Source organism: Lathyrus oleraceus, chromosome 6, assembly GCF_024323335.1.
Source record: "Lathyrus oleraceus cultivar Zhongwan6 chromosome 6, CAAS_Psat_ZW6_1.0, whole genome shotgun sequence".
Taxonomy (NCBI): domain Eukaryota; kingdom Viridiplantae; phylum Streptophyta; class Magnoliopsida; order Fabales; family Fabaceae; genus Lathyrus; species Lathyrus oleraceus.
This window is the reverse complement of record NC_066584.1, coordinates 437,543,516-437,552,064: the sequence shown is the minus strand read 5'-3', so window position 1 is coordinate 437,552,064 and position 8,549 is coordinate 437,543,516. Positions and strand designations below refer to the sequence as shown.

Sequence of the window (8,549 nt, the reverse complement as noted above, 5' to 3'; positions counted from 1 at the left end):
TCATAGGATTAAGTTCAGCTCGTGCAAAATCTTGGTTTGAAGCTTGAAGACTAACTGCTTCAAGTTTCTTGTGGAAAGAAGTCTAACTTCTTTAATCCATCAGTTGGAAGGAAGACTCACTGTTTCTCTCCTTGTTCGTTGTTTGGTTGGAAGTTAGCCACAAACTTCATTTTCCTTATATAAAGGGGTTCGAGAGTCCGACCTACTAAAAGCTCTTAAGTTTTATTTGATACTCTCAAGATCAAATCTTGGGAACATGACTAAGTCTTTTGACTGAACCTGTATAATTATTATTGTCTTCTCTCTTCCCTTAACTTTTATTTTCTGCATTTTACTTTATGAACTTTATTTTCCGCTGCTTACTTTCAAAACTTTTCTAAAATGCTTTAAACTCTTAAACAAATTCTAAAAGTTTTTCAAATTTAAAATTTTATGTTCACCCCCTCCCCTATCTTCTGTGCGAAGTCACATGTCCAACATCTATCTACTACAATATGTGATGGAGTAGTATCAGATGGGCCAACAAGACTTGCACTTAATTTTTATTATCTTGGATAATGTGTATGATAAAGTGCCTAGAAAGATTTTATTGAAAGCCCTAAAAAAGAGGATTGCATATATTTGAGTTATCCAAGACATGTATGAAGGGATATCGACTAGCGTGCAAATACAAGGTGAAGAGACATACGATTTATACATTACAATAAGTTTGCATGAAGGTTCAACTTTAAGCCACTTCTTTTTTTACCTTGATTTTTGATGTACTCATGGAACACGTCCAAGAGCTAACACCAAGATGCATGCTTTTGAAGATGATATAATCCTACTTTAAAGTCTAAGGAGTATTTAAATGGGAGGTTGGAGACGGGCTTTAGAAACACATGGTTTCGCCTAAACAGAAGTAAGACAGAGTATAAGGAATGTAAGTTCAACAAAAGAAAAAATGTTTTTAACATAGAGGTCAAAGTTGAAAATCATATCATCCCTCAAATTACGTGGTTTAATATCTTAGTTATGTAATATAAAATGATGGAAAATAGAAGGTGATGTAAATCATCGAAGTCGGTGGCTAAAATAAAAGAGGTCTTCAGAAATTTTACGTGATACAAATGTACCGCTCAAGCTTAAGGGAAAATTTTATCGGACTGCAGTAAGACCTACAATGTTGTATGAGACAAAATGTTGGGCGTTTAAGAATTAACACGGGAATAAAGTAAGTGTGGTAAGACTAGAAAGGATATGATTTAGAAATGAAAATATTAAGGAGAGTATTGGATAACACCTATAGTAGAGATGTTGATGGAAAATAGACTTAAGCGGTTTGGACATGTATAAAGAAGATCTATAGATTCTATGATAAGAAGAGTATATCAGATGGATAGAAGTCAAACAACTAGAGGAAGATGAAGACCTTGAAAGATTATAAGATAAGTTATTAAGAAAGATCACGAGATTAACGATTTAGTTAGAAACATGATTCTTGATAGAATATTATGGAAAAAATTGATTCATATAGAAGACTCCACTTAGTGAGAGAAGACTTGATTGTTGTTGTTTTAGGTTTGTTTAGACCTATTAACTTTTAAAATAGCTAAGGGTTTGGGAGTTTATGATAGAGCCAATCAAAATATATTATAGATTATCCACTAAAAAATCTCACCTCTCAACGAACATAATAGACTCAATAATAAGGTCCAAAAATCAGTGGATTTGAGGTCCTCACCTCGACATAAGATGATCACTCAACACATGAGTCTATCATCTAAGATCGTTCGAAAAAATTAACACGCTTAAAAATCCAGGCCTTCAATAAACACTATCAGAGAAATATTTACATGGAAATACATATAAATCTATATTCTTATAAACATCCAATAATAAGAGAGAAAATTTTAAATTTATTTTAAATTTAATTTTTTTTTAATTGGATTCATGAAGCGGTTGTGAAATGAAAGAAATATATTTTTATTTTTTTATTTTTTAATTAATAAAAAAATTGTGTTGTTTCCATCTAAGAATTTTTTACATATCTAAGAATTTTTTACACTAACATGTTCTTGTTGTTTTGAACTTTATTGAGATCGAATTTATTCAAACTAAATATCTGTCACCACTTATTAAAAGTCAAATATAATAACAAAATCACAAAATCATGTATATTCATTAATAATAATATCATAGATTGCTTCAATATAAATAGTACTGCATGGAGCGCATGTGAGTCCAACCTTTCTATATTTTTTCAATTAATATTAAAATATTATTATTACTTATTTATATTTAGAGGTTAAAAGTAGTGCATTATCGTAATAAAGAAATATTACATCGACATCCCATCAAAATATTTTATATTATCAAATCATAATAATATTTTAAAAATAAAAGTGTGATATGACGGGATACACAGGTCTCATTGATTGACAGTATTTTATATTATCAAATATTTATTTATGATAATAATAAATATATCAATTGTTAATACGAATAATGTCTTTTTTTTTATTGATTACCATATAAAATGATAAATACAAGACAATACTATTAAACGTATCGAGTAAATTTTTTATCATACATCAAACTTTGGCACTAGAACTAGAACGAAGATAATAGCTATAAAATTGAAAAAATAAAGCATAAAGATAATTCACCAACTTTTAACAAATAAATTTCCTGAATCACAAATCAAATAGAGTATATACACAAGAAAAACAAAGTACGTATAAAACTTTAAAAAACCAGAGAGAAAAATAATTATTTGCCATAAATTCCGCTGCAAAATCTTTCGCATTAAAAAAAACCACGTGTTATCTTTCATGGTACATGCTTGTGGACCCACCATCAACACAAAACCTCCCTGGAAGATGCATACCACCACACCATAGCCATGAACAAAGCATCTCATCACGTGAATCTTAATCCCATGTGACACTCTCTGTTTCATGTCTCTTCGTTTTCCACTATCACCATCACAAAACGACGCCGTTTTCAACGGTTAGGACCCACCATAACGGTTATTGTTTCATTCACTAACATTTCTAATACCTTGCCTTCAATTTCCGCCACCAGGTTTTCACCTTCTTCTTCTTCTTCCTTATTCTTATCCATCACGTCTTTCATTTCTATTAATCCGTCTATGTCTTCTAAAACCTCGCATTTCGCACGTGGGAAACTCCGAACTCTTTTCCACACTGTGTCTAGTGACAACAACCCACGGTAACTGTTTGGTTTCATGAGAATTTCTAATAATACTTCGTCGAGTAAATCGAATAGTAATCTACGGTTACAGCGTGGACCCAGATGGTTTTTCTGCGTAAATTTGTTGTCTTTATTGTTTGGGTAGAGTTCAAGACGGTGGAAAATTGATGGGTCTAATGGATGTGATGAAGAGAACCATTGGAAATGTTGAAGGTTTGTTATTGTTGCTCTGTGTATTCCAGTACGGTTTAGAATGGTGGAGATGTACTGATATTCTCGTTCTTGGTCTTCGGCTCCAGCGGCGGAGATGGAACTGTTAGATTTTGATTCATAGTTGGTTCTTTGGTTGCAGACCGTGTACTTCTGGCGCGAAGAACTAAATAACTGTGACATGTTTTTGGATTCTTGGACTTCATCATTTACCTGTGGTTGGTTGATATTTTAAAATAATAATAAAAAAATGGTAAATTTAGGAAAAAAATTGTAGTAAAAAAGTGGAGATTGAAATAATTGATACCTGTTTTTGAGGGATTTTTGTATCTGAAGGAGAAGGGTGTGTTTTGAGAGGAAGAAAATTTGGGACAGTGTTGTTTGAAAGTGGATGAGTTCTCTTAGCTTTAGTTGTTGATGATGAGGGTCGAATAATGAAAGACTCTTGTTGCTTGTTTCTGATTGTTGTCTGTTGATTCTTGTTGATCCGTGGGCTCAGATTCCCATGGGCTGTTTTCTTGCATTTGGGGAAAGATTTTTTGTCCTTGATCATCATCTCCTTCTCTGACATTGCTTGAGTTTTAGTCTTTGTTGAAACTCTTGAAACTTGTGCTTCCATGTTGACCAAAGGTGGTGGTGATGATTGTTTTAGTACTTGATGTGTGTTTTGGTCTCGGAGAGTTGGTGAATGTTTGTGGTTGCTGTTGTTGTTATCATTGAATCTGCTGAGTCTTGGGGAGTGAGATGTGTTTGAATGTTTTCCTTGGTTTGATTCTTCTAGTGGTTTCAATGGCTTCAGAGGTTTCTTGAATTTGATTTGAGTAACAAAATCTTCTTTCTCTTGTTCTTTTTCTTGTTCTGGTTCATTTGTATTTTTGATTGTGTTGTTGGTGATGTCTTTGCCAACTTTTCTGCCACCAACACTTTCTTTAACATGTTTTCTGATTCTTGAGAATGAAAATCGAGGAGGAGTTTCTAAATCTTCACGGTGATTCATATTCTCTTTGTTGATTTGGAGAGAGAGTCTATGTTCAACAAATGATGATGTTCTTTCTGAAGACAACCTTGGAGTTTCAGGCAAAGACCGCATGATGACACTGTCTGTGCTGTGTCTGTGTTTCATTATTTTGATGTTGTCTGGTTTTGGTCTCGTATGGTAATGACTTTGTCTGTTCGGAGTTGAGAGAGACGAAGAAGAAGATGAAGAAGGTGAATTTGCGTCAGGAAGAAGATCAAGACCCATTAATCTCGCTACCAAGGTTGGTGTTTTGGTTCCGGGAGATGAAATGTCATTGAAGCTTTTCTCCGAGGAAAGATCATTGAAACTTGCTCCTCTTGTTCTTATGTTCTTCTGCATTATCAACATAAAAAACTAGTTAAAAGTAGCACACAAAAAAATACTAGTGGATGAAAAATTGGTGAAAAACTTACTGGGATTTTGAAATTTTCTTCCTCTTGTGATTCCAAGCTATTCCTAGGTGCTTGAGGTTCTTTGGAGATGGAGTTAATGGGAGAGTGATGTTGTGGTTGGTTGATGGAAAAGTGAAAGGGATGAAAATCAAAGGTTTGAAAAAGTGCACACATGCAACCAGGAGGGATATCAGTTTGAGGTGTTGTTTTCTTGGAGGATTTTCTGGCACCCCAATACCAATCTTTACCCATAATTGGTAAACTTGTGAGATGGATGAGATTTGAAAAGTGGTGTTGGAAAGAGGTTGATAAAGTGGTGAAATCAGAACGAAAATGACATGATAATATGGTAAAGGCTGAGACAATATCTGAGTGAGTGAGAGAGAGAGTGAGGAGAAGAAAATATGAAAAAATTGGTGATATATATAAATGAAAGATGATAAGGGAGTGTGAAGAAGCGAGAAAAGCGGATCCTTGAAGCATAAAACGGTCACATTTCATGTAAGGAATTTAAAGGACAATTCAATTTTGTGATCATGTAGTGACACATGGTTTATCTTTTCTTCAAATTTACCCTATTCTTAAACTTTGTCCAGTATATTACTCCCATATTATAGTATTTATATAAAAAAAATAAAGTATTAAATAATTAATATATCTGATATATTAATTAAATTATTATTTTTTAATAAATTTTAACTTTTTTTTATAAATAAGTAAAATTAGAGAAAATATTTTATTATTTTATAAGTTTTATTTTGTATATCTAATATTTTAGCATAAATTTAAAATTTAAATTTATTTATCTATCAGTATTAACCACAAACTACTTTTTACCTTAATTAAAAATTTATTTATGTAATAAACTTTTATTATTTGATAAATTTCCTACTACTCTTTTAAGATAATTTTAAATTTAAAAAAATTAAAGTGCAAAAGAATTTTTCTTATTTTTTCTTTTTCTTTTAAAAAGTTATAAACTTTTGAAAAGAGAATAATACCCCTCTCTCTCTCTCTCTAGTGTAGTCTTATCTGATTTGCACTCACTCCCAAGTCTTGTAGGTGCAAGAGAAAACCAAAGATGCAGGTCATTGGGAAGAGAGATGAAATAGTAATGGAATTAAGAAAATATGAGTAGGATGACGATGTGACCACGCACCTGACCTCTTCTCCTATCTCTCTCTTCTGTCACTCTGATTTTCATTAATTTTTTTAAATTAATATTAAAAAAAAAGTGTTCTTATTTCTATTTTATGTTGAAATCAATATTTTTAAACAACTGAATATATAACTTAAAATACTATTTTTATATTTAACAATTGTTAGCGTACTTCTTGAATTTATTTTTGTAAAGTGTATATACAGTTTTGAAAAAAATATTACTCTTTCATATAAGATTTCTTATATTTAAATTGTTTAACATGTATCCTTAAAAATACAAACTAACATGATCCATTTTAGTATTTCATGACTCATTCAATAATTTATTTAATAATTTTTTTTACATAGTAAAAAATGTATAATTTTTTTAAAATATAAAATAAACATTAATATATTTAACTACCAAAATAAAATATATAAAATAAAATTTAAAATAATGCAAAAAATATTTATTCGAGAGTAGAATTTAAAATAAAAATAATTAATGTTAGATTAAAACTTGACTTTTGAAAAAGAAATTCTTTATATAATCTATATTTGAAAGTCTTAAATTTAAATTAATTAAATAATTTTTATCATATTTATAATTGTTATTCATTTATTTTATTATTGTTTTAGGCTGGACAAAGATTCACACCACATGAAAATACATTTCCTTTTTAATCAAACATTAATATATTCATCTAATAGCTATTCACACTTCATGTTAGACAAATTTGAAATCTTACAACGATTCTATGTACTTAGATTAACAACCATAAATATATAGTCGTGTATTTGCATATGCGAATATAAAAAATATCTCTGTAAATAGTCATTTGGTCTATATTTTTCATGTTTGATTTTGATTTTGGTTATCTCTCATGGTGAACACATGAAGTAAACGGGTAAGAAACAACATTTAATATGAATAATGTAAAGAATGAGAAGGTACGTAGTCGAATTATGCTAGGATTGTTAGCATGTCAAATTGAGTCTGTTTGTTATACCCAATTATTTAAGTTAGTTTGTTCTCTAAGATAGCTTGTGTAATGAGTCTGTCTGTAAAAGTCCATTACTTTAGTATGCTGGTTTTCTTATAAATAATATACTAGTCTCTCATTATTATATAACACAAATCCTAATTAGGGTGAAAGAGGTTATTTGATATTTTATAACACTTATAATCTTGTTTCAAAGAGAAATTAAAGAATTTCAGGTTATAACCAATTTCATTGTGTTCTTATTATTTTCTTCTTTTCTACCCTTGTGGGTTTCTTACCGATTAAGAAACCAATTATAATTTGTAATTTCGACATCATATATATATATATATATATATATATATATATATATATATATATATATATATATATATATATATATATATATATATATATATATATATATATATATATATGGATAAAATGACACCAAGGTGTCAAACTTAGTAACATGACATCTCTGATAACTCTTTAACGCATATCCGTATGACAAAATTTACCATTTGATTGAATGATATTATCATATATATCATCTCTATAAAATTTAACATCAATTGAAAATCATTTGATATGTTAAAGAGAATGATCAAAATTAACGATTTTGTTAAAGTTTTGTAAGCCGTTAATTTTTATGCATCTCGTTGACATATCAAATGATTTTCGATTAATGTTGAATTTTATAGAGATGATCTATATGATAATACCTTTCAATTCAACGGTGGATTTTGTTATACGAATGTGTGGTGAAGAGTTATCGGAGATGTGATGTTACTAAGTTTGACACTTTGGTATCATTTAATCCTGACCATATATATATATATATATATATATATATATATATATATATATATATATATATATATATATATATATTTGTGTGTGTGTGTGTGTGTGTGATTCAGGATACAACGCGGTACTTATGCATGTGGTACCGTTATGGATAACATCAGCCCATCTCGCTACAGAATCAACACCATCGAACTAGAGCACACCAATTAGTTACAAACACCTTTAATAATACTTCACTGATTCCCATATGGGACCAACTACTCGCTCTTTAATCCACATCATCGGACCCAGAGCATACACATACTAGACCAAAGTTCGTATACCATGATGCATGATTTTCAACAACATGCAATATCATCAAAATTATCACCATGTGTTTACGAAAATTATGCACAACATCATTCTCAATACACAAAAATTGATTAATTCCATAATAAATAATAAAAACAACACCAAAATACCTCAAAATATTGACCAAACAGTGGCACCACATCAAATATATATTCACATACAACCCTCAATCATGTTAAATCATCTCAACATTGATTCATCATCAAGCATGTACAATAAATCACACGATTATAATTCATAAGATATACTCACACATCATTCAAACACAATAATTTATCTTACAAGGCACTACCATAATATATCTCTATGTGTTAGCTTTCCAACTGTAAATTCCTTGTTATTTTGATTGACAGTAATTTTGGTAAAACTAACTTAACTGCAACATGTTGAACAAGATGTCCTAACATGTGGTTGTGACATCTTATCTGAAATAGGTTTTACACTTGGTAA

The 8,549-nt window shown here is 30.1% G+C and overlaps 1 protein-coding gene across 1 annotated transcript; it reads right to left on the bottom strand.

The window, feature by feature from the left end:
* Positions 1-2,634: 2,634 nt before the first annotated feature.
* On the bottom strand, positions 2,635-5,339 carry LOC127093666 (uncharacterized). Its single transcript, XM_051032601.1, has 3 exons — positions 4,837-5,339; positions 3,713-4,756; positions 2,635-3,618 (listed from the first exon to the last, which is right to left on the bottom strand). The coding sequence occupies exons 1-3, from the start codon at positions 5,314-5,316 to the stop codon at positions 2,986-2,988; spliced, it is 2,157 nt and encodes a 718-aa protein (XP_050888558.1). The 5' UTR covers positions 5,317-5,339; the 3' UTR covers positions 2,635-2,985.
* Between the last annotated feature and the right edge of the window lie 3,210 nt (positions 5,340-8,549).

What these genes read in the sequence shown, in the direction of transcription:
- LOC127093666 (XM_051032601.1), bottom strand. Translation starts at nt 5,316, where the DNA reads ATGAAATGTGACCGTTTTATGCTTCAAGGATCCGCTTTTCTCGCTTCT. An exon ending in AAGAAAATTTCAAAATCCCA is followed by an intron (nt 4,757 to 4,836) that starts GTAAGTTTTTCA and finishes TTGATAATGCAG; the next exon opens with AAGAACATAAGAACAAGAGG. An exon ending in CAAAAATCCCTCAAAAACAG is followed by an intron (nt 3,619 to 3,712) that starts GTATCAATTATT and finishes AACCAACCACAG; the next exon opens with GTAAATGATGAAGTCCAAGA.